This window comes from Acipenser ruthenus, chromosome 18, assembly GCF_902713425.1.
Source record: "Acipenser ruthenus chromosome 18, fAciRut3.2 maternal haplotype, whole genome shotgun sequence".
Classification (NCBI taxonomy): Eukaryota; Metazoa; Chordata; class Actinopteri; order Acipenseriformes; family Acipenseridae; genus Acipenser; species Acipenser ruthenus.
In genome coordinates, this window is record NC_081206.1 from 17,348,698 (window position 1) to 17,375,642 (window position 26,945).

A 26,945-nucleotide genomic window follows, 5' to 3' on the forward strand; every position below is an offset into this window, starting at 1 on the left:
CCTTACTACGCTCGCACACACTCAAGCCCGAAAAGGGGGAAGGGGCGGCGCTCCATCCCACAGCTACAAACAGCGCTTGCTGCTGAAGAAGAGAAAGACGTTTTGTTGCTGAAAAGGGAAACCTGGATAGAAAAGGTAAGTGGTGGGAAGACATGCGAGGCGGGCAGGGTCGAGAAGGGCCTCTACTATGTATGAAAGCTGAAGTGGATACAGGCTTAGATAGCGCATGTATTTTGTTTGAATAATGTCTCAAGAAAATGCATCATGCAAAACACGCCAGCCGTGGCCCGCCTGTACAGTGTTATATAGATTAGAAACCTACAGGCAAGGTATTTCCCCTCTTTGAAACCAGTTTCATCGTACGGTACCAGTTTATTTTTGGTGACACTAAAAACGGTTTCAGCAAGAGGTACACGCCTATATTACATACCGATTGTAAATCAAACGTGTGTGATATACGGAAGGTATCCCTTTAGAGATTTATTTGTTTTTTTTACATTGTGCACCATAAAGTGACTGTTAATGCAAACAATGCTACTGTGCTATAATGCACAACACGTATAACCTATTGAGCCACGCTACATAGTCTTTTATTTACATGCGTTTAATATAAAACAAAAAAAACAAGCCCACGGTAAAATAAATAAATAAATAAATTGAAATGCACTGCATTCTATTCTGCACTATCCCTGAGATAATTTAGGTGCGGTAACTCGTGAAATCGCATCTCATGTGTTAATAAACACAAAAAGGCAGAAGTTTAGTGCTGCGTCTGCCTGTGTTAGCCCAGTGACAGCTACTATTAGGCTATACGGCAAAGGCTAATGAGTAGCAAACAATGCAAAAATGCGCTGCTGTGGTTGACAATTTCTGTTTTATTACACAGGGCACAGTTTGGGAACTGAAGAAGACAAGCAACGTGTGGGGGGGAAATGCAGTACTGATCCGTGTCCCTTAAGCAACATTAGGCTGTCTCTGACAAATATGCCCTTACTCGCACACCTGTATCGGGACAGAGAGGCGAGCTGAGAGATTGGAAGAGAATATTTGTGAGCAAAGGCGTGTATTTAAGTGGTGCTTATTTAACAATTATAAAGTCTTACATTCATTTTATTGAGCACCTCGAGGAAGTAGGTGCTTGTTTTTCTATTTTTCACATGGAAGGGGGCCGAGGAGAAACTGCCGAGCACGGTGCAAACACCAGACTAGTGGACCGGCACAATACAGAACAAGTGTGCAGTCCAACCGCATTCATTCCAAATTCCCAATGAAAGCGCACGCCGCTTTATCGATAAGTATTTTCAGCAGAAAGGTAAATAAAGACAATTCCCACTTTTGACCTTGGTTTGGGGATTCATTAATAATCGTACTGTATTTGGTTATTACCAGAAAGACTATGCTAAACATGTAAACGGAACAGAAGCCGCTGAGGTCTCGGTAATGTGATTCAGAGATGCTTGTAAAGACATAGCAAACAACAAGAGACATGGAAGAGGACAGTGGGAGCTGGTCTGCCATAATTGGGAACAAAAGCGGGATCCTCACCACAGCCACAAAGATTTGGGATTTCCAAAACACTTCCAGTCCGCTGGTTTATTGGGATAACGACAACAAGAGTGCGAATCGGATCATCCCGTTGGAAAGTCAGGGTTACAGTCAGGAGCAAACGTACCGGAACTTCACAATCGCGGCGCAGGTGCTCATCTTCTTTGGGTCGCTGTTGGGTGAGTTGATTACAATGCCGTGTGTTGAAATAGAAAGGCGTGCATGGAATAGAACTGTATTTATATATGACATTAGCAACCTGCGAGTGTGGATACGATTGGCTTGTGCAGCTGGTAAAGCTATGTGCTGTTCCAACTGTCTTGCTCAATTTTATACTTAAATGTGATTTATGAGTGACTGCTTTTTTTCTATCATTATATGGACTCCGGTTATATACATAATAAGTTGCATACCTTGTAGGCCTTCCAGTTAGTTTAAATTGTCTGAAGCAGTGGTTCTAAACCTAGGTGCACAGGGAATTTAATACATGTATTTTGTGTTGAACAATATAGCCTGCGCGCGCACACACCCCCCCACCCCCCCCCCCCACGTAGTACAGAAAACATTATTGTGACTGTTCTGATGAGAGACATGCCTTGTGATAATTACAGACAGTATGCAAACAACACCTGCTTCGGTTTTTTATTCTTGTTTGGGATTTTACTTTTCCTCAGTATTCAAATGGGGGTCCCAATTCAGTCATCAAAGTTTGTTCAAAAGGTCGTGTCAGCGCCATGCACAGAAGCCCCCCCTCCCCTTCTTGCTGTGAGCTGAACAGGCATGCTCCTGCTATACCTGCAGCAGCAGGGGGTTATATGCAAGCTTGTGTCCCCGAGAAGCAAAACAAATATGTAAACAAATAAAACACCTCCTTTGTTGTATTATAATATACATATTGTTATAAATTATTAACATATTACAGTCAACATGGGATTATAAGAAAATATGGTTAAATAATAATAATAATAATAATAATAATAATAATAATAATAATAATAACAATTAAGAATATAATTTTTTAGTATTTTTACAGTGCCACACAGCATTTCAAAAAGATTAGGCTATGTTATTTATTCTCTTTCAAAACACGTACCAGAAGAATATCTTATCAAGCTTTGTAGATACAATAAATAATAAAATATTTAGAAGAATGTGATGTCCAGAAATGTCAGAATACTGAGCTTGCAACATGTGGATATTTCCACAAACAGTGTTGGATAAGCTTGTTTAGATACGTGTGGCTCTTGCGATGTCTGATTGATCCACAATGTTAATAAACACAGGTAATCTACAGTGTAGCAGGCTGTTAGTACTACAACAGTCAATCGAATCTCAGGCTGGTCTCATAGATAACAGTACAAGCATATCAGCAACGTACTGTACGAGAACAAAGAACTGGTGTGTTGTATATGAAACTGGAAGACACAGGGGTCAGTTCAGTGATCTAAATGCTTTGTGGGACTAACATAAACACTGCTACTGTTTGTGTTATACAAACAGGACCGACACATGGTTTTTGTGTTGTTCTGTAACACTGCTTGGAACAGTAAAGCAGAAATGAAGTGCACATTCATTCAGCTCGGGCTTACTGCTGCCAAAACAGTCTGCAATCCCAGTAATTCCCTTTGTGCTCAGTATTAGGATATAGCTTAATTAAGAAAAAAAATCGCGGTGACGCAAATTAAGCCCGTCATTTTGAACTGTGACTATGCACAGGATATTGTCACGGCTTTGAACACAGAATGACTGATAAGCAAGCCAGATTTTAATATAGAGCCTTTTTTTCTTTTTTTTTTTGCATTATGCATCTTCTGAGCTTTTTTAAAGGCAAAGAAGTGTCAAAGGTCATTTTATTTATTTTTACACCGCAACCTTCCCTGTTAATGATTCACAGTGGTTTTGAGTTCACTTTTGTCTGTATCACATTCCACTTGGCATAAGCTGTGCCTGTAGAATCCTAGTTGCCGACTTTTCAGTACTCTGTAATTTCAAAGAAATCACATGATGCAGCGACCTTTCAACTCTGCTTTCCCCACAGCAGAGTTGAAAGGTCATGGTGTCGTGAATAGAGCCTGCAACTAGGATTCTACAAGTCATGCAGCACAGGACATTTAGAATTTCAGGTGGTATTGCACAGGGTTAATAGCAGATTAAATGGATTTCACCAAAGTGAAAAATAGTCTGACAATCTATGGAAGAATTATCAGGAACTTCCAAAAAAGGGATTATAGGTAGGTTCTATATTGGGCTTACATGGTTTCTCTTGTAAGATTAATGACTGATATCACAGATCCTGATTAGTACTATCATTGGACTAACATCCATTGTTAAGATTTGGTGGATGAAAAAAGGTGATTGGATTGACATAGAGATCAGACAGAGGTTACCTGTTGTTTACTTAATCAGAAGTTTACTTTCACTCAGTTGAAACAAATATATTACCAACTTGTTAAAATAGATGTGTAATTTAAATCATGTATAGGGCTTCTATTTTTCAGTTTTTATTAATTGTATTTTTCAGTGTTATTTTTAGCTATTTTCGAGTTTTATTTAAACTTGACTTCTTTGCATCTTTGCAGATCATACTCTGCAGGATTACTCAGTGTGTTCATTCATTCAATGGCAGCATGCTGGCTTTATCTTCCGGTTAGTTGTAATTATCAGTATTTAGTTCTAGTGTTATGCTTGTGACATGAAGAGACACTTAGTCACCAAACAAAACTCAGCTCGAGCAGACGATCAATGGGGGTTCAGGAGGAATGTGGGAGAATACGGATCAGCTCATTGGAAATGAGGCATACAGTATGTTTGTCTCATGTTCTTGGTAATGAAAGAATCACATTTCATATGAGATTCATCTCTATTTAATTTTTAATACTGAGACCATTTTGTTTTTGGTTACGGTAGGATTGAACTAAAATTAATTATTCATTTTTCAATTATCCGCTATGAAGGATCGTGATTAAATAATGTTCTCTCTCTTGTTACTGTATTTACTCAATTTCAAATATGTCACCCCTGGATCCCAACCCTTATTTCAGAACCCCTATAAAAAGATTTGAGTTGAAAAACACTGTTATTACTGGAGCAAGCATTACATTTTACATTCAAATCACCAGATGAATTAACAAACAATCTAGTAAAAAAACAGGAAGAAGAAAGAAACTTAACAGAAGAGTAGCAGTCTTTGTAGCTACCCAACTGGAAAATATTGATACCCTCTCAACATATGAACCATTTGAATGCTAGTGTCTGTGACAACTGGATTATTATTAGTATAGTATCTGTCTCAACTGTATTATTTGTAGTATTTCTCAGATGTTTTGTGGGGATCAGACTGAAGAGGGCGCCACTCATCAGTGCCGTCACATTAGTTTGTGAAATCTATCAGCTGAGCTCAATGTAGTGTATAGACACAATTCTGTGCCAGATTTGTATGTTAGACTTACTGATAATGGGGACGTTGGGGGAACATGACTGCAGAATTGAAAATTGATACAGGGACCACCTTACAAAATGACAACAAACTGCTACAATACTGTCAGTAGGATGCAGGGCCACCATTTTCAGTCAGGTCTGCACTGGTTCGACTTGAGGAAGGTGTTTAAACTGCTCAGGAGGGATCAGTGGCCATACCAAAACAAAATGGAAATATGCAGCAACAATAATAATAAAAATCTTTATTTTTAATATAGCACCTTTCACAATAAAAATTGCCACAAAGCGTTTCACATGAATAAAAACATGGACACATATTAATAAAAGAAATATTAAACAAAAGAAACACATAGAACAGTAAAACAAGACAGAGAATAAAAGGAACATAAGTTTAGCATAACAACGCTACATTATAAAAGTGTGTTTTTTATCTTGTTTTAAAAGCAGTGACACTTGGTGCTTCCCTTAAAGAGCTAGGCAGATCATTCCACAGTTTTGGGGCCCTATGACTGAATGCTGTACCACCTGTGTTTTTTTGTGTTCATTTGTGGGATAGTAAGCAACCTGGCATTCTGTCATCTGAGTGGGCGTCTAGGAATATATGGCATTAAAAGATAATTTAAATATGATGGTGCAAGGCCAGTTAATGCTTTAAAAGTTAAAAGCAACACCTTAAAATCTATCTTGAGTGGGACCGGAAACCAGTGCAGAGATGCTAGCACATAGGTAATGTGATCTCATCTCTTAGTCCCGGTTAAAATTGTAGCTGCAGCATTTTGTAGAATTTTCAGTTGCGACATAACATGGCTATGAGTACCAAAGAATAGGGCATTACAATAATCAATTCTAGAAGATACAAAAGCATGCATCAGTCTCTCAGTATCTGAGTGGGAAAGAATACTTCTCAGTTTGCCGATATTTCTTAGGTGATAAAAACATTTTTTAATATTGTTCCTACCGTGTTTCTCAAAAGAAAGATTTGGGTCAAAGATTACACCCAAATTTCTCATTTCGTCTGCAAGTTCATAAGAGAAGCCACCAAGAAGTAAATCAGACATATTACTTTGGCGCTTTTGAGACGGTCCCTTGTGGAACATCATCAGTACAGAATATTGGGAGAAGACCATATAGAAGGTTGGACTGGAGATACGACGAAGAAGAATCAGTACAGTACGTTGTGCGGTTTGGATACAGAAGCACCTGCAAACCGAGCACCTACTACCAGCCCTTTGTCAGACCGCTGCCTTGTAACTGAAACAGGGAGATGCAGCTTTTTTATATTACAAAGTCTGGCATGCTTTATGAATAAAATCAGTCATGCAGACTGTTTACACAAAATCTATTCAGGGATTCTGAGTTTAGGATTAAAGATGATTTCTACGCACCAAATGGAATTTTTAAAAATAGGGTTATCGCTGATTTCACGTGGTAACAAATTAACAGAAATGCAGTTCAATTAAACTTGTTTTTAAGAATTCAAAATTGAACCAGAGAATTGGAAAATCAGGCACCCTATGTGCATTGAATAGCCCTTGTGTAGTGGAGGGTATTATTGCAGGTGACCAACACGCTAAACATGCTGCCACGTACTGTACGAGTTTGCTGTCTTTGCTTAGAATAGATCTGTGGAAGGGTGGGGGTATTCACTGACACGGGAGACAGAAGATTTTATTTGCAAACACCGCACAGGTGCCCAGATTTATTTATTGTACTTATTTATTAGTATTTAGATTAGCCCGCAGAGGGCGCTGTTGTCCGTGGTCTGGATACTGCCGACAGTAAAACAGGACCACGGGGTTACCAACACAGGTATCCCAATCCGTGCACCTTCAAGTGCTCAAAAATAATAATGAAAACAGAAGGCAAAAGAAAAAGGGAAAATAAAATACAGTAATAAAACTACAAACAAAAGTGCTGCTTACGCAGTGCCCCCACTGCCGCTAAGCTGGTCAGCACGGGTCTCCGGCCTACATTCAGTTGTGCCTATACACTGGGGTTGGCCAGGGTTCCCCATACCTCTACACACGTCCCCTCGGGTACGTATTTATTTATATTGCTCTGTGAAAATTAGTTTTTTTTGAGAAAGGCTGCCCCCTCAGCCGGGCTCTCCTGCTCCTTGTTTCACTCTGGCCTCTTCTGCCAGCGACACCTCTGTATTTCCCCCAACAAGGCCACTCGAGTGCACAACCAAGCCAGTTCTTATGGGTGGAGCAATCTCCCAAGGCCCACCCCTCAGCCACTCGGAGAGAGGGAAAGCACACACACCCTCTTCCCCACCTCTCCGTGTCATCGCCATGGCCGACAGGCGGATCCCACGAGACTGCTGCCCTCTACCTGCAGTAATACGGATGTGCCAGACAGTCAGTCCAGATCTCCCCTGTTACAAGATCATTATTATTATTATTTATTTCTTAGCAGACGCCCTTATCCAGGGCGACTTACAATCTTAAGCAAATACATTTCAAGTGTTACAATACAAGTAATACAATAAGAGCAAGAAATACAATAACTTTTGTTCAAGCAAAGTACAAGTGTGACAAACCACAATTCAATAGTACAGCAGATAATAGTGATAGTTACATCAGGATATGATTAAATAGTGATAGTTACATCAGGATGTGATTAAATACAAAGTACTACAGGTTAAACACTTGGTAGATTACAGTATTCTGAAGTACAGGATTAAGTGCAGTAAAATAGGGGGCAGATAAGAGCAAAATAAAGCACATCTAAATGAAGGGTGATAGTGTCCCAGGATACAAACAGAGGAGTTCTACGGGTGCTGTTTGAAGAGGTGAGTCTTGAGGAGGCGTCGGAATGTGGTCAGTGACTGGGCAGTCCTGACATCTGTAGGAAGGTCGTTCCACCACTGCGGAGCAAGGGTGGAGAAGGAGCGGGCTCTGGAGGCAGGGGAGCGTAGCGGAGGTAGAGCCAGTCTTCTAGTGCAGGCGGAGCGGAGAGATCGAGTGGGGGTGTAGGGAGAGATGAGGGTCTGGAGGTAGCTGGGTGCAGTCTGGTCAAGACATCTGTAGGCTAGTACAAGAGTCTTGAACTGGATGCGAGCGGTGATCGGGAGCCAGTGGAGCGAGCGGAGTAGTGGAGTAGCGTGGGCGAAGCGAGGCAGAGAGAACACCAGGCGGGCAGCAGAGTTCTGGATGAGCTGGAGCGGACGGGTGGCGGACGCAGGGAGGCCAGCCAGGAGGGAGTTGCAGTAGTCTAGGCGGGAGAGTACCAGGGCCTGGACCAGGAGCTGGGTAGAATAGTTGGTGAGGAAGGGTCGGATTCTTCGGATGTTGCTCAGGAAGAATCGGCAAGTGCGTGCCAGAGTGGAGATGTGCTGGGAATAAGAGAGGCAGGGGTCCAGGGTGACTCCAAGGTTCTTAGCGGAGGAAGAGGGAGAGAGTGTGGTAGATTCCAGAGGAACAGAGATAGAGAGATCAGAGGAGGGGGAGGAGGAGGGAAAGAAAAGGAGGTCAGATTTAGAGAGGTTGAGTTTGAGGTGATGCGAGTGCATCCAGGAGGAAATAGCAGACAGACAGGTAGAGATACGGGAGGAGATGGTGGAGTCAGAGGTGGGGAAGGAGAGGAAAATCTGAGCATCATCAGCATAGAAATGGTATGAGAAACCATAGGATGCGATGAGGGGGCCCAGGGAGCGGGTGTAGAGAGAGAACAGGAGAGGACCCAAGACTGACCCTTGGGGGACTCCAGTTAAGAGAGGGTGAGGTGTGGAGGTTGCTCAACGCCAGGTTACCTGGTAAGTGCGGTTGGAGAGGCAGGAGGAGAACCAGGCCAGAGCAGTGCCAGAGATCCCCAGGTCAGCAAGAGATGATAGTAGAATAGAGTGATCAGCAGTCTCAAAGGCAGCAGAGAGGTCGAGGAGAATTAGGACAGAGGAGAGAGAGGCAGCTCGGGCACACTTAAGTGAGTTGGTGACAGACAGGAGGGCGGTTTCAGTGGAGTGGGCAGAGCGGAAGCCAGATTGGAGAGGGTCAAGCAGAGAGTGGTTGGACAGGAAAGCAGAGAGCTGGCGGTGTACAGCTCTGGAGGGAGGTGGGGTCGAGGGTAGGTTTTTTGAGGAGGGGAGTGATAGAGGCTTTTTTGAAGGCAGAGGGAAAGATACCAGAAAGTAGAGAGGTGTTGAGGAGGGAGGAGATGAAGGGGAGTAGAGCAGGAGCAGCAGCTTGAAAGAGGTGAGTGGGGAGGGGGTCCAAGGCACACGTGGTGGGTTTGTGACCCTGGAGCAGGGAGGAGAGGTCAGAGTCTGAGAGGGGCAAGAAGGTGGAGAATGAGGGCGAGTTATTAGGGGATGTAGTGGGTGTAGGGGTTGGAGCAGGAGGGGGTGCGGGGAGGGAGAGGTGGTAAAGAGTTTGCGGATATCTGAGATTTTAGAAGAGAAGAAGGAGGCAAAGTCATCAGGGGAGATAGAGGAGGGAGGAGGAGGGGGGGAGGGTTTAGGAGGGAGGAGAAGGTAGAGAATAGTTTACGTGGGTTGTTAGTGGAGGCTTGGATTACAGATTGGAAATAAGCACATTTAGCAGAGGAGAGAGTAGAGGAGAAGGAGGAGAGGAGAGTGCGGTAAAGGTCTAGGGCAGCAGGGAGTTTGGTTCTCTTCCATTTCTTTTCAGCAGATCGCAGTGTGATTCTTGCCGAGCGGAGAGCAGAGGAGAGCCAGGGATGGGGAGGGGAGGGGCGAGCAGGTCGGGAGGTGAGGGGACAGAGGGAGTCGAGGGAGGAGGTGAGTGAGGAGAAGAGGGTGGAGGTAGCAGAGTCTACGGAGAGTTGTGAAAAGGAGTCGATAGGAGGGAGGTGAGAGAGAGCAGTGGAGGTAAGGACAGAGGGGGAGAGAGAGCGGAGGTTACGGCGAGAGGTGATAGTGGGGGTAGGAGGAGCAGGGAGAGGGGGGAGAGACAGAGAAAAAAATGAAATAGTGATCAGAGAGGTCCAGGGGGGTGACAGAGAGGGTGGAGGGGCAGCAGGCCCTGGAGAAGGTGAGGTCCAGTTGACGGCCAGTTTTGTGGGTAGGAGGGGACGGAGAGAGACAGAAGTCGAAGGAGTGAAGGAGAGGGAGGAATCCAGCAGAGTGGCTGGGGTTGGAGAGATGGATGTTGAAGTCACCCAACAGGACAGTCGGGGTAGACAGAGAGGGGAGGGAGGAGAGTAGATAGTCGAGTTCATCCAGAAAGTGAGTGAGAGGCCCAGGGGGGCGGTACAGGACAATGAGCAGGAGTTGACAGGGAGAGGTAGTTGGACTGCATGAAATTCAAAGGTATTGACAGAGAGTGAGGTGAGATCGGAGGGGACAGAAAAGAGTAAGGAGGGAGAGAGGAGAAGACCCGTCCCACCTCCCCGTCCAGTGAGACGCGGGGTATGGGACAAGACGTAGAGAGAGGACAGGGCAGCAGGAGTAACAGTGTTATCAGGGGACAGCCAGGTTTCAGTGAGAGCAAGGAAATAGAGCGAGAGGTGGGAGGCAAAGGCAGAGATGAAATCAGCTTTGTTAGCAGAAGAGTGACAGTTCCAGAGTGCACCAGAGAGTGTGCGGGAGGGGGGGAGAGACAGAGAAATTAGGTTAGAGGGGTTGGAGGAGCAGCAGCGGAGGGAGGGCAGAGGACGAGGACGGGAGGACAGAACAGGGATGTGAGAGACAGTCATAGCAGGACAAGCAAGACAAAAGGCACAGTAGGAGCAGTAGGGTGGAGGGTACAGACCTGACTAGTAGATAGCTTCTTCTAGAGGCCCGTTAGGTTCGGATCTAGTTGAACAGCGTCTCAGCGCAGAGACTCCCGGCTCTTTTGTTGAGGCTCTTCTGTTTGATGGCACTTCGTGCTGGCGCCGAAATAAGCTGCTTGATTAAATGTTACACCTGCTTGGCAAAAGAACCAACTAAACTGTGTGGAAACCAATCAAATAACAAAATCAACTGCTAATCAATTTAGCCACTCACCTGGTACTACTCACACACTAACTCAGCCAATTCAAACACCACCTTACAATATTATTACATAAATGCATTAATGGCTCCTGTTCATTATTCTTTCTTCAGATAATGTAAGCTTTCTTTTATGACAGCAGATTCAATAAGTATTTAATGGTGTCTTAAAAGCATGTGTAGGGCTTTATGAGTACATAACCAATTTACCAGTGAATTGAACAAATAGATTAGTATTCCACCACCTATTTCTCTTAGTCTTTTAAATTGAAATCACACTGTGTTCCAAGGTTCACCACTTCAGACCCCAGCAAAGCTTTCATGACGCACTGTTCCAGAGTTCATAGTTAAAATAAAACCTGATGTTTTTTTTAAAAGAAAGTATTACCCTGATTTAACTTGCATAGAGTTAAGCATTAAGACACGACAGGTGGTGTGATTAACATGAGAACGAAGTCCCTTTCCCTTTCAGATCCCGGCTGCCGAATACAACACATTTAAAATCATGTTTATACTCTACGTGAGTCCTCCACAATGTAAATGTGTTTATATCATTATAACACAGAAGTTTGTGCTTTGAAGAGTGCTCCCTTAAACCATGCAGTTGTATAATACATATTAAAACCCATTGAAAATATAAATTTATTTTTTATAACAACCTTAAGAGATGACTTATAAGTTCTTCCTATCACCAGACCACCATGCAGAATGGCTATTTTTCTCTTCCAGGCTTTTCCAAGACTTTAGCTACTCATGCCAATGATAACTTGGGATATTATTTTTAGTGCTGGGATGAACATGGGTATTTCACATTCGAATATTCTTTCAAAATTGAAACAAATATTTGAAAGCTTCTTTCATTTACAGTATAATGCGTACCATATTACAAACCGTGATGGACCTGTTCTTAGCTTGGTTTGTCTTACCTCTCCAGCTGTGTCAGACTCCACCCTTCCTGTGAGCAGATATATTTTATTACTGAAAAGGGGTGTGGTCACAGGTGCTGTCTGTAAGCATTGGTTCACAAGAGATTTGACAGTGTCATCTGTTTTTGTGTAACAGAGTTTGCTTATCCACCTGTGCGAATAACACAGTTTGCTTAAAACGTAAAGAGAAGCACATCTCACTGGAGAATAAATATTGGTGGTAAAATAAAAGATTGGGGCTTGTTATCATCACAGACACAGCAAATCTCCAAAGCCTCATTGTTTACTGAGAGGTGTTGTTTTATTATTACTTTTACTTTGCTTTTATCACACTTTTAAAGTCATTTTCACTTTTGCCCATAGTCCTTCAACACAATCAATAACTGATGATCATGTAATGGAGGAGACAAAAACAGCTTTCTGTACAGCACGCACAAAAGCTCCTTTTATTTAAAAAAAAGACATACAGTACTAGTAATCTACTTATTAGCAGTGTCTTTGTGACTTTAACACAACAATACAATGGTGCAAAGTAACAGCACTCAAAACACTGCATTGCTGTCTTTCTTTTTTACTTTCTTTCCATTTGAAGCATGATTCTACTTAATGTGTGTTTCAATGAAAAGCTTACCCAGCATCAAACAGCGAGCTTGTTGGTCAGCAGTCAATTTTAGGAATTTTGTAAAATGCTATTTTCTTTAATGAGCGGCGCTCGCCTTTATGTTTGAGTTCATACTTCGTTCAAAGCTGGAAAATCTGTCACCCCCAGAAGCAAAGTGTAGCTACCATATCCGTTACTTTCGGATTAGTTATCTTTCTGGGTTATAGATGTTGTCAAGGTTTTGACAACAAGGAAACTGACCTTACAAGGCTACATTACCACTGTGAAGAATGACTCCACTAAATCCTCTTTTTAAAATAGCTCAGGAGATTGGTTTGCATCTTTAAAAATAGAGAAATGAAGAATACAGTATTGACAAATAAGAACATTTGCGAACGAGAGGAGGCCATCTGGCCTTTCTATAATCGTCCAGTTTCTTGTAGCTGATTGATCTCAAAACTTGTTAGTCAAGTTGTTAAAGGATCACAGTGATTCAGCATCAACAATATGGCAAGGTAACCCATTCCATAGCTTAACACTTTCTGTGTGAAGAAGTGACTCTTACCTTCTTTCTTGAATCTGTATCCACCTAATTGCCAACTGGTCCTGGTTTCTGTGTTTCGATTAAATATAATTGATTAAGACTAGAAAGACTTACTCCTTCAAATCATGTGACAATATGATTTTTCAAATTTGGTGACCCCTAGTAAAAAAAGGAATAATGGAGCAACAGAACCTAGAACCCATTTTATTGCATTAGTATAGAAGATAAGAGAAAGGATAACAAATACGGTCAGCACTCGCATATCCTACCTTATAATATTTTGACTTCAGTGACGGTTAAACGCATTTCTGATTATTTCATTTGGCCCGTTCCAACCCATGTCCGTTTTTCAGGGAACACAAAAAAGAAAAAAATTCAAAAATACATAGCTGAACGGACTGTGTTTTAAAATAAGTAGGCTTCCATTTACATGTATTGTATTGGTTTTGTTGGTACAGCACAATATTTTCAACAGAAGTAGTATTTTAATTCAGAGCGATATTCTGAAAATATCACTTTCCAAAAGAGACGACATGTGGACTGTAATACAGTACATACTTTTAAATCCAGTACGTATTGTAGCAGTATGTAAAATTCCACATTAACAACCCAACAGCAAAATGAATTAAAATGTTACCCATGCATAGAACTGCGTACAACGTAAAAGATAATGTAATTTAGCAAAAAAAACCACCATCAGTTTTTGTTTTGGCTGCATTTTCGTCATGTGAAACTGGAGGAAGCGCTGTGTAACTGCACAATAAAGACAGACTGATTTGGCATGCGAGACGAAAAAAAAAACGTGGGCTAACGGATATTCAAATAAATTGTAACATTGAAGAGATGGGCTTTGTATCAGAAAACTGGTGACAGTCAGAAATCGTGTGTGACGGGTAAGTGCATTAATTTGTTACATACGTATATAATGGGGATTGATTTTATTCTTAATACAAGGACGGTAAAACGCGATTGACTGTGTATAAAAATGTCATGTTAAAAAAAACACTTCCTAGCTCTTTAATAAATTTGTGCAGCGATGACATTGGAATAAATGAGCATTTTACAACCTTGTGTGGTATTCCTGTCATCAGCCACTCTCGTTTCCTAATCAGTGTTTCACAGTAATGCTGCATGTGAGTAAATTGTGCTGCAGTAATGAAACATTGACATGCCACCTTCTTAACTGTGTTCTCTGGCGATGACGTCAGTTTCACTCATTAAGAGCTGTGCAGAGAGACACTGCTGCTCTCTTGGAGACAGAGGAGGGTGTGGAATATATGTGGGGATTTCATTGTTTATTTGCTACAGGCTTTACATAGACAAAAGTCTGTGTTTACCTGGGATTTAATTTTTTTCCTCTCTGTTTGGATGTGGTGAGGCATCCTGAGAACTGACCACAAAATCACTGTACCAGCAAAAAAAAAAAAAAAAAAAAATCAGAAATCTTAGCTATGTGTGTTGTCCCCTACTAGGCATACAGTGTGTATGTAGGCCTATACTCTGTACAAAACTATGGCACACTTAGATTTTTATTTCTAGATTGAGAACCGCTTATCCAATTGTAAAGAAACTTAGAATTTGGATATGCCTTCCCGTAAGTCCCATAAGTTGAGCACAAATTAATAAATTATTATTTGTTTATTTAGTAGACGCCTTTATCCAAGGCGACTTGCAGAGGCTAGGGTGTGTGAACTATGCATCAGCTGCAGAGTCACTTACAATTACATCTCACCCGAAAGACGGAGCACTGGGAGGTTAAGTGACTTGCTCAGGGTCACACAATGAGTCAGTGGTTGAGGTGGGATTTGAACCGGGGACCTCTTGGTTACAAGTCCTTTTTTTAACTACTGGACTACACAGCCTCTGCAGATAATATTACTGCAATAGATGCACAATAAGAATTTGATATATTATTGGATGACTATTGGATTTCTAGAGAGTTTTAACAAAGGCCCTTTTGTTCAGATGTCCCGTTTATTTGTACCCCAGAGGTGGCAACCCTGTGAATATCACAACATTGCAGTTATTGAGTATCTGGGGATATATGGAGGAACTTGTCTGTCTGTCTGTCTGTACCTGCGATGGATGTAGGTCATGGCAATTGTTTTTCATGGTGCTGATTGCAGACTTTGAGAGGAATGGTTGTTACTGCACTACACTTGCTGTTCATTCTGGATGATTAAGAACCACAAGGGTCTGGAATCTGGAGAGGGTCCTTTATTCTCTGAAGGATGTGGAATAAGAGCCCTCGGATTTAGCATGAAATCTGATAGAAAACATCTGAGCCTCTACAGCTTCTTAAATTAATCACGCCCTTCGGGAGCTCAGGATACATTCACAAGGAGTTCAGAGACCCAGCCTGGCAACTGCACTGCAAATTTGTTTTATGATTATTAAAATGACTGTTATTATTGCACAAAAGTAGCTGTTTAGGAGTGCTAACCATGCCTGTTTTAATGGATTAAATTCAAGTTTAATATTCACAAAACTGGTTTCATTTTACACTAAAATAATATTCATGATAGGGATGGAACAATCAATTCAGTCGGGAAACTCATGCAATAGATTATTTATTAAAGCTTAGACTAGACAACACGACTACATTTATACATATTTTTAAACTACATACTTTGACCTTTGACCTCGCCTTTCGAGGTACCCCTGCCCATAAATGAGCTCCCAATAAATGGAGAGGCTGATTAATATCGTATTGTCACTGATGTTTCTGACAGTCATCTAAAGCTGAAAAGGATTAGCGCCATTGCTGCCCAGATGTTTTGCTCCTGTCTCTTACTGTGAATTTGTCCATAAAGTGATGCTCAGCCTTCTGTGCACTTAATCAGAAACTAGTCATTGTTGACTTACCAGTTTGTTTTATTACCTTAATTATTTTAGCTGTTTTCAAACAAGCTTCCTGTCATTGAAACGCTCCCTCTACCTGGTGGGCATGAATATCAGAGGTAAGCTCTGTTTTAGCTCAGGGAAGCAAAACAAAAATGTAAGGTAAAAAGGAAATCTGAATATTTTTTTTTTGTACTGTATACTGATAACTTTTTACATGAAACCACCATACAGCTAATATTCTCAACATGGACATTGAGGTAACAAGTATCCACACCTAAACAAAGACTAGTACCTTCCCCCAAATAAACAATATCATTCACTTTTAAATAAAGACATATTTGGAAGCTCAGTAAGCCATATGTGGCTAATGAGCCGTTATTTGGACAGTACTGAATTAACATGCTTGTGTTACAATGTAGGGTCATTACACTTGGTCACACCGTGTTCAGCTGAAGTTCCTCAATTGTCTGTTTCAAAGAATCAGACCCACCGGGATCAATGTGTCTGTACTGTTGTTATAGATACTGCAGATGTAGCATACTGGAAGCTGTAGCACCTACAAGCTAGAAGACTGTGTCTTTAGCTGTTTTGTTTTTCTAAAAGTAGCATTACATGTTTGTATGTTTTTAATACAGTTGCAATATATTCTGTTACAGTATATATTTTTTTGTTTTCTCTTTTTTTGTATTACTATTTGATACAGATTTATCAACACGGACAAGGTTTGGACAAACAATGTAGACAGCTGTAAAATGCAGCATTTATAAAATAAATAAAATATAAAAGCTGCATTTGTTCGAGACAGCAGACTTTACAGACTTGAATAGAGGCAGGATTGGAGTTTCTGTGTTGGCAGGTGCTTCCCTTTAGAACCATTTTGGAGAACAAGCTGCTAGAGCAGGGGTGGGCAATCCTGGTCCTGGAGGGCCGGTGTCCCTCCTGGCTTTTGTTCAAACTGTGCTCTAAATTACTTAATTAGACCAATAATTGGTAATAATCAGTACAATTAAGTAATTTAGAGCACAGTTGGAACAAAAGCCAGGAGGGACACCGGCCCTCCAGGACCAGGATTGCCCACCCCTGTGCTAGAGTGTAGATTTGTCAAAAAACAGAAGGAGGTAGCAGCCAGTTGAATTTAACATTATCTAATATTTACAGAATCAATCATAAACTATGAAATGCAATAAAGTTTAAATACATATTTATATCATACACATTCCCAATTATAAACTGAATCTAGACATCCCACAATTGAAACTGTCTCCTAAAGTACAGTATAGAAGAAGTTTAAACACATGTTTCAGTTTAAGGTTTGTTGATATTATAATAATATTAGGATATTAAAAGTACTTGTACAGTAAAAAAACAATGCATAATACATTAAATACAGTGAAAAACAATGCATAATACATTAAATACAAGGCTAGGATGTGAAAATTCTAAAACATTGTGGATGCGTAAGATATAGTGAAAAATCAGAAGTAGCAAAGACACAACAACTAATAACAGATATCAGGCTTAAAGAGCATGGAAAACAAGACAGAACAAGTGGGCCTTGAGAGTTGATTTAAAGCGAGCGACGGTGGGAGAATCATGCACCAAAGCTGGGAGAGACTTCCATAGAGTCGGAGCCATGAAGCTAAACGAGCGCTCTCCAAGTGTGGTGCACTTTTGCTTGGGGATAACAAGCAGGCCAGAGTCAGAGACCTCAGCTTGCGGGCAGGGACATAGCGGGCCAGCAGGTTGAAGAGGTGCTCAGGACCTGTGTCATGAAGGACATTGTAGGTAAGCAGGAGAATTTTGAAAGTAATCCTGAACTTTACAGGTAGCCAGTGCAGCTGGGCAAAACGAGGGGGTGATGTGTTCACTTTTTTTACATCTGGTAAGGATCTTGGCAGCGGCATTCTGAACTAGCTGCAGTTGGTTGATGGTGCGTGCCGGGAGACCACCATATAGAGAGTTGCAGTAGTCGAGTCGAGAGGAGACAAATGCATGACAGAGTATAACCGCATCCGGGAGGGTAAGGTAGGGACGGACTTTGGAGATGTTTCGAATGTGGTAGTAGGAAGATTTGACCACAGAGGAGATGTGGGCATCAAAGGAGAGGTTGCTGTCCAGAAGTACACCAAGACTTCGTACAGGGGGGAAGGCAGCAGCAGACAGTTTCCGAGGTTCAGGGCAGCTATATTGAGATTCTTAAGTTAAGTTTTAGATCCTACTAGAAGGAGTTCAGATTTGAGCTAAATAAAATTGGCAGACATCCAGGTTCGAGTTTTAAGTAGAGCTGGATGTCATCAGCTTAGGAGTGAAACATGAGGCTGTGTGGGCGGATGAGGTGACCCAAGGGAAGCATGTAGATGTTGACAAGAAGAGGTCCGAGAACAGCCCCGTGAGGGACACAAAGGCCGGACTACACCTGCACTACTGTTTCACTGTTGCTGTATAATTCACCACTTACACAAGGAGCACTCACTGTTGGGATTCATGACCGTGTCTGTATATAGTGTGTATTATTAATATTTTGGGACTGAACTCCATGGTTTTGACTGGCTTTACATATCACTGTGTATAGCTAGTATTACTATTTAAGCAAATAATAAAGCTTTGTTTTTCACCATTGAACTGTTGTTGGATTGTTATTAGTGAGCACTGCATCAACTCTACACCTGCGCCCTGCAAACCACTTTGCCACACGTGCATATTAAGGATGTAGAGCCGTGGGGTTAAATGTAGCTTGTGCTGCTTTACACTGATTGCCCAAATTTGTCTTTGTTAGTGTTGTTTGATACAGTTTTCTACATGCAACGTGTGCTCGACCGAAACCTGGATATAAACACGACTGTTATCTGCCACAGCACAGAGCATCTCCAGTTGGAAACTGACCAGCTAAACACAAAAAACTGAACATTGGACATCTAAATACCTATGACCTTGAATAGCTTGTCTGAGCATCATGTATATGGCACCTTTTCCTAGTGCTGTATCATCACCGACCCTCTCAGTTATGATTAGTGGAAAGCACTTTTTTCACTGGTTTCACAAATATAGGTAATGTTATTATCAAGTAATAATGTTTCTTGGAGATATCTCAACTTTTTATGCCAAAAGATGGTAGTAAATCAAAGCAGTAAAGGGTACAAGCCTTAATCTGCAATTGATGCAATCTGTTTTCACATGGTTAGTTATATAAGCAGTGCAACTATTCAGCAACAGTCATTTTGATTTCCTGAGGTCACTTTAACTTATGTTACTGTCTGGTGCCAGTACTTAAACAGGTTCTAGCTAATTCAATTCAATTCACCATTTTATAAAAAGGTATCTGGAATTATGTTAGGTTCAAGAAAGTTAGCTTGCCTTACTTTCAAGTACTGTCGTCTGTTACTGTTTAACTTCCCTAGGTTATCTCCCCTCAGCAGTGCCTTCAGGGTCAAAGCATGTTACAGGATACAAAACAGTCAAGAAAGACTGAAGGGTGGAAGCAAGCGCACTCTTCCGGTGAAATGGCCAAGAAAAGAGTCTGTAATGTGGTCTGTGCAGGGCGGGTGGAGTAACACTAAATGGGAAGGAACAGGCAGGTCTGAAAAATGCTGCTTTTGCTTTCCTCAGGTAACGTCATGGTGTTGTGGTCGACCTGCCGAACGACTGTGTTCAAAACTGTGACCAATCGCTTCATCAAGAACCTGGCGTGCTCTGGTATCTGTGCCAGCCTGGTGTGCGTGCCCTTCGACATCGTCCTGAGTGCCAGCCCGCAGTGCTGCTGGTGGGTCTACATCCCACCCTTCTGCAAAGTCATCAAGTTCCTGCACAAGGTCTTCTGTTCAGTGGGCATCCTCAGCTTCACTGCAATCGCTATGGACAGGTGAGCCTGCAGACAAAACGCTCAACACTAACAAAGACAGGTGCTGAGGTGAACAATATCCTTTCAATTTTTTTATTTGCAGGAAAACAAAACAAAAATGTGTACCATATTACAGGAAAATATAATGTCTACACTGCGTAAAAATATGTTTTAACAAAATGCATATTTCACTAAAGATTAGATCTCCCAACAATTCAGTAGAGAATTGCAAAAATAAGAATAAAGAGCTGTTTTTTTTTATATTTTCACCTTAATAACGTTTTTCATTAATAATTAGTGTAAGTGATAGAAGACCAAATGTGAGCTGTTCTCTCCAATCCAATCTCTTACATTAACAGATTCCCTCTTCACTGTCAACCTCACAATTGCACACTGTCTTTGAAAAATAGCAATCCTGAAACAAGAAGGGAGGCAGCGAGCAACTTGTAGGATCATGAATAAAAGATGACAGGAATGCCATCTGTTTTTTTTTTATGAAAAGAGCTCTGCAGTGCAGGCTGAGAGCATTTATGACGGGTGTCACTGCGAAACTGCGGTGTTTCTAAGACATTTTGTCTCTGTTTCTCTATGCATTTGATTTAAATCTCCCTTGGAGGGGCTGCTGGAGCTTGGCCAGGAGGGCAGAGTCAGTGTTGTGATGCAGTGGTCCCTCTGGCCCTTCTGCAGATAGAGAGGCTTTGCTAACAGCGAATAAGGGCAAAGACTATAGCAGACATTTCAGTGCTAAAGGCTGTAGGTTCAGGTTATCTGCTGTACCCGTAGCCAGCAGCCAAGCTGCTTATCAGATACTTGGGTGGATGGTTAGCAGTTATTGATATTGTTATAGGTACACAATGTTAGCTCATTATGACTGAGACAATAATCTCAAAGAAACACTGCAGAAATAGAAAAATAGACCATAGTTTCCTTGCTGGGAAAGCCTCACAATAATGAAGGCTGTAACTGAAATGTTTGCTGACTTGAGTTTCTTTTAAGTTTTACATCAGGGTGCATACCCCTAGTGATGGGGGTATATGAGGCTCTGGAATGTTTTACATTAGAGAACCAAATCCAATTCTTATAAACTAGGAAGCACACGTTTTTCATAATCTGAGGGTATATGGACACTTCTGCATTATCATATTTGACCACAACTGCACTCACATCTAGAATAGATAGTGTCTCTGTAAAAGACAACATAAAAAAAAAAAAAAAAACATCAATGTAAATATAAGGATGGAATTCCATCAAGGGGTTATGATGACTTTGATAAACCAAGAGAGCGTTGTGTTAGTTGGGTGTACATTACATATGTATTTATTTAAATCCGATTTAACCAGAATAATTACATCTAATGGATCAAGTACTGTACTAAAAGTGTGTGCTGGGAAGGGGGAGGGGGTCAAAGGCAATGTATGTATGAAATATTAACATGTCTTCCTACATAATGACTGTAGCCGTCAGAGTTGTCAATTTTTCACAGCGCATGATAGTTTACTTTTGGTTGAGAAAAAGGATCCTCTTACGTTAGCACAAGCCTTGGTTATTTTTTTGTGTATGTGTTTAAAACTTTCTGCTGAAATTTATTTAGCAAAAGCAGTGTAAAGCATGGCCGATCATTTGAATGGCAAGTGGTACAGAAAGACAGCACCACACTATTAAATGAAAATGCAATTCATTGTAATACATATAATAATAATGTGTCTAAAATGTGTTTGTACAAAGATCAGCGCAAGATCTTCAAAAAGTCTAATCTCATACAGTACACCCATTGGAAAATTTTGCCTGTCATGTAATACTACTCAGTTTTATTGCAAAATGTCTTGAGCTGCCTCTCTCTGTATATACAATTTAACAAACAACATGCTAGGCTAAGTAGTGGCTGCTTTCTGTACACAGACAGTGAGCAATATTGGAATGAAAAATAGTGTTTTTACCGCTTTGGAAATCCATGAGTCAGTTAAGTTAAAGATCATGATCCTCTTGTGAGCCATTTTGCGCAATATAGGATACAGTAAACTAGTTATTTGTCACTTTCTCTATGGTAAGTAAATACCTTTTCAAAATCTAGGGTCTGCTTCTAATGTCAACATTTTTCTGTACGCCTTTGGGGGGTGGGGGGTCGGATGGGGGTCTGGAAGAAGAGTACACTGTGTACGCTTGCTGTAATTGATGAGATTTATGGATGAGCCCTTAATGCCCCCATGGGTCATATAAATTGGATTGGTGTGGGGCTATGACAAGAAGGATAGTTATGAGTGAATGCAATAAATTCGTCTGAATTAACTTGGGACCCAAATTGATGGGAAGGGAGGTTGTGCAAAGAAAAATAAAAACAGTAGTTGCTATTGAACTGTGTACCAAATAGTATAATAATAATCTATTGTGAAAACCTTTAAGGTCATGAAGTTGATGCTACAAAATGTGTTAACGCTTCCAAGATGTATATTTGTGTGTATTTGTGTTATATATTAGTGAATATGTCTTTCAAAAATGCAGTGCTCTATATGTTTCTTGGTTCACATGGTTAAAATATTAGTTGCAAATATCTCTTATAAAACATTCTATGATCAGTATATTAAAAACTTCCAAAAAAGGAGACCAATTTTTAATTTCCCTTTATTATTTTGCTTTAAAATTTACAACTACCTTCATAAGCTCCTGCTGGTACAGGTAGTATCTGTGATTATTCAGATTTAGTTCAAGGATGTTAATGGTATGGAGTTTAAACATTTAAACCTTTTCCAAGTATCCAAAAATTGTTTCTAAACATCTGAGTTATCAAAGATACTATATGCATGTCAAATATGGAGGTCCGCTGTAGTGTTTAGACAGTAGGAAGATCACAGTGTAGGGTTATTTATTCTGGTTAAAAACCTGGTGGCCACACCCTATCTGCACCACACATCAAAATGATCTGAATTCATTCATCTTTGCTTAAAGACATCTCACACCAAGAGAGACACCCGATAATATTTTTGTGGGCCCCGGGCAATGGACCTCCAGTGGACATTTACTCATATTTGCAATTTTATTTTTGTATGTGTGTGGGCTCCCCTCTGGCGTCGGGGCCCCGGGTGCTTGCCCGGATGCTTGCCAGCATAAAATAAAATGGATGTGTTGGGGCTTGTTAAAACGATTCAGTGTAACTCTACAATTGAAAAACTCAAGGAACTGTGATAAATATAACTGATGGCTTGTTTTTTTGGCAGTATTACCAGTGAAAGTGTATCATAGTTACAGTATTTGTACTTTTTAAGGATAGTGTTAGCATAATTAAAATGTAATCCAAGAGTTTCTTTAAATATATACTGACTTTTTTAAACTAACCCTGTTGTGTTTGGTTAACAGGTACTATTCAGTGTTATACCCCTTGGAAAAGAAAATATCAGATTCCAAGTCCAGAGACATGGTCATATATATCTGGGTGCACGCGATGGTGGCCAGCGTCCCTGTATTTGCAGTCAGCAACGTCACGGACATATACGCAACGTCACTGTGCACCGAGACTTTGGACTATTCAATTGGCCACTTGGTGTACGTCCTCGCCTACAACATCACCACCGTAATCCTGCCTGTGGCAGTGGTTTTCATCTTCATGATCCTAATCCGCAGAGCCCTGAGCACCAGCCAGAAGAAAAAGGTCATCATCGCCGCATTGCGGACTCCTCAAAACACCATCTCCATCCCCTACGTCTCCCAAAGAGAGGCAGAACTGCACTCCATGCTGCTGTCCATGGTGCTGACATTCATCCTGTGCAGCATCCCCTACGTGACTCTAGTGATCTACAGGACCATCCTCGACATCTCCGACGTATCCGTGTTCCTGCTGCTCACCGCCATATGGCTGCCTAAGATCTCCTTGCTGGCCAACCCCTTGCTGTTTTTGACAGTTAACAAGTCGGTTCGCAAGTGCCTGGTGGGGACCATCGTTCAGCTCCACAGACGCTACAGCCGGAGAAACACCGTGAGCTTGGATGGCATCGCGGATGCTACTCAGGAGCCCAGCGTACGCTCGGGAAGCCAGCTCCTTGAGATGTTCAACATCGGGCAGCAGCAGATATTCAAGCGAAGCGAGGATGAGGAGAATGAGACCAAGTCTGTGGGGTCTGGAGAGTTACGTCCCAAGGAGATCCCAACCACCAGCATGGAGATCAAGGACACCATGGTGCAGAAGTACTCTCCCCCACACAACAGCTCAGACTCGGCCGCCCAGGTGGCCCCGGCTACCCCCTCGGAGGTAGAAGACATCAATGACAAGTACGCCATGCAGTTTGGTTTCGGGCCCTTCGAGCTCCCACCGCAGTGGCTGTCAGAGACAAGGAACAGTAAGAAAAGGCTGCTGCCTCCGTTAGGAAACACGCCAGAGGAGCTCATACAAACCAAGCAGCCCAAGTGCAGAGCAGAGAGGAAGATGAGCAGAAACAATAAAGTCAGCATCTTCCCCAAGGTGGACTCCTGACTTTGGATTGTAAAACAAACAAACAAACAAACAGACAAACGACATGGACCATGTACTTTTTGTCTTTTATGTCTCTTTCTTTAAAATTGTGCCAAATATTTTTACTATGAAACTTTTGCTCATGTGGCCGTTTTAAAACACTGTTTTTAAGGATGAACCTGGGCAATAAAAAAAAAAAATGTATTTGACTGCAAAACTGTTTATATTTACCTTTTGCTGATTTTTCCATGAGGGGTTTTGAATGCTTTAAATGTTGACAAATTACAAACGGTTGTCATGAATGTGCACGACCAGCCCCGTACCGTAGGAATAGTAAAGCATATTATGTCGACCATGCAAACTCTCAACATAATGCTGATGAAAACATGTAAGGTAAGTGCTCAACTCTTTATGCCCCCAGCTAACACAAAATAGATTTTAAGATGCCAAAACGGAATGACAAATACATTTCCCTACTGTTTAGTTATGGTATCAGAACTACCTTGCTAAGCAGAGTTGGGCAGGTTACTGAAAAAAGTTACTTATTACTTGTTATTCATTTCTTCAGAAAAAAAGAAATATAATGACCTTACTTATTATTTAATAAAAAAAGTAGCACATTATATTACTTGTTATATTTCTTTCCTTGTCTTGTTCTGCGAAACAGTTGTTGTGACTGTTGTTTACTTTTTAACTATATGTCTAGTAATTGATTTATTAACTGTGTCAAACAGGTTTTTAAATGTTTGTAGTATAAATACATTTCATTTTTGGCATATGAACATAATGTACTGTATATTTCCTGACTTTCAATCATTGTGCAGTACGAAGAGAAAATCATACAAATGTTTGAATTCAATAAAACCATGACTAGCAAATCAACAATAACAAAACAAAAACAAAGAAAGGTCTATAGAAAAACGAACTATATGGTGATAAAGCAGTAAATGTAAAAATAATGGGGTGATGCAATAAATGTGTCCACCACTGTACGCAAGCAAACAAACAAATAAAAGTGGTACGTACAGTCAAGTATGAGCCTCCTCTCAATCTTGTCCTTTTAAAATAGATGCGTTTCCTGTGTGACATTTCTTAAGTGTATCAGCGAAATTGACATGTAGGGATACTCCTTTGTTGTTCCTAGTGCATAGCCTTATTCAAATACAAGGCTCAGAAAGACTGATTTGATTGCCCCACGGCTTATTATTGCCATGAGACATCCCAGAAGAGATTGCGTCATCGGTGCTGAGGCACCGACATTAGAGCAGTCTGACGCGTCGGGGTTAAAAAAGAAAAGACCACTAATGTAAGTGTGCAACAGAGAAAAGGTAACAAGGAGAACTTGTTTATTTTTTGTAGAAAGTAACTATTATTATTAAAAATCAAACTTGTTACCATTATTGACAAAAGTAATATTATTACAGTAACACATTACTTAAGTAGAGAGTTACCCCAACTCTGTTAAGAAGTGTAACTAAAATGATCAGGACTGCAATCAGAAATGTGAGCAACCAGGCTCTTGCTAAATCTGCTCGAACTGACTGAGTTGTTACAGGATTTATAATCCATGCTGAAGTAAGTGTCACCTGCAGTCTGTAGGCATTCAATTGAATACTTCATTGAAGCAGGAAAACATCCCCGAGGTAACTATGGATGAGTTTAGCATGGGTCAGATAGCTGGCTGGTATATATCCGTGGATAGGGATATATGGAGAAATGATTCCATTACCATAACAGCACCGTGCAGTTTAGAACACCATCTCTGACCAGCTTCTGAGTGCAGAAGCAGATACATGCAAACAAGTTTAGCAAGGTAAAAATGGTTTTTTTTACCAGGTGAATCTACTGAAAAGTCCAGTGGCTTTGAAAACTATTCTATTCTAGGAATATACACTGACAAAAATAGAGATGATAGTAGACTTATAATCAGTTGTTCAACAAACAATAATGGGAAAGCTCCATGGTCTCACAAGGGGCATGACAGTGGGTTGCTGTGCAACTGGCTCCATTGACCAACGTGAGACCCCTATCTTCTAAACGATGGGTGCTAACTTATTTGCATTGCAGTTTTTCCTGTGTGACAGGAAACCCCGGACACTTTTCCTCTCTAAAATGCTGGGAAAATGCAGGAACTGTAGGATCTTCTCCTGGAGCAAACGGTACAGCCACCCCATTCATTTCACAATATGATGATTTCAGAAACCTGGTACTGATATTCACTCAGATATGTTAAGATCATCGGTTTAACCACAATTATAGATTACACATTGACTTCAAAATATTTTAAATATTGATTATTCATTTGAATATAACCATATCATTTGTCCTTCATCTTTTGACGATCAAATGAATCGTCATGATAAAGCCCATGTACACAACAGTGTGTGTCAGCAACTGTTCCAGTTCTTTGTCCTATTCTCTGTGCTTCTCTTGTTGGTATTCAAACAGACACTCTAGCAGATTCTTTGGTAGAGGTTGCACAGTTCTGGGATAATACTTTAGGGAGATTTCCACTAGAAGCTACTGCTTCTTTAGATATTTTAATGAGATATCTCTATCAGTAATGGATATCATGACACACATCAGCAAATACCTTTTATTTTGTTTTCTGTGGAGATATAAACATTACATTCAGATTGCCTTTTCTATATAGGTTTGGCTCTCCTGTGCTATTATTGAAACATTTTATTAGTTGAGGAAAGAAAGCTCAGGTTTTGATTCAGTCATTCCCAAAGTGCTATATCTATTCATGGGTAACGGTACTACACTTAATGAGTTTCAAAGCTTTGTAGAAGAAAACACTGTCTGATTACAATGTCATAGAGTCAGGAGGGAA

General features: G+C 40.9%; 1 protein-coding gene across 1 annotated transcript; it reads left to right on the plus strand.

Annotated features, from left to right (window-relative positions):
- Positions 1 to 25,141, plus strand: LOC117973937 (G-protein coupled receptor 176-like). The gene is made up of 4 exons (XM_034927616.2): positions 1 to 135; positions 887 to 1,724; positions 19,437 to 19,689; positions 23,020 to 25,141. Exons 2-4 carry the CDS (start codon positions 1,487 to 1,489, stop codon positions 24,128 to 24,130), a joined length of 1,602 nt encoding a protein of 533 aa, XP_034783507.1. The 5' UTR covers positions 1 to 135; positions 887 to 1,486; the 3' UTR covers positions 24,131 to 25,141.
- Positions 25,142 to 26,945: the final 1,804 nt, after the last annotated feature.

What these genes read in the sequence shown, in the direction of transcription:
- LOC117973937 (XM_034927616.2), top strand. Translation starts at nt 1,487, where the DNA reads ATGGAAGAGGACAGTGGGAGCTGGTCTGCCATAATTGGGAACAAAAGC. An exon ending in CTTCTTTGGGTCGCTGTTGG is followed by an intron (nt 1,725 to 19,436) that starts GTGAGTTGATTA and finishes TGCTTTCCTCAG; the next exon opens with GTAACGTCATGGTGTTGTGG. An exon ending in ACTGCAATCGCTATGGACAG is followed by an intron (nt 19,690 to 23,019) that starts GTGAGCCTGCAG and finishes TTTGGTTAACAG; the next exon opens with GTACTATTCAGTGTTATACC.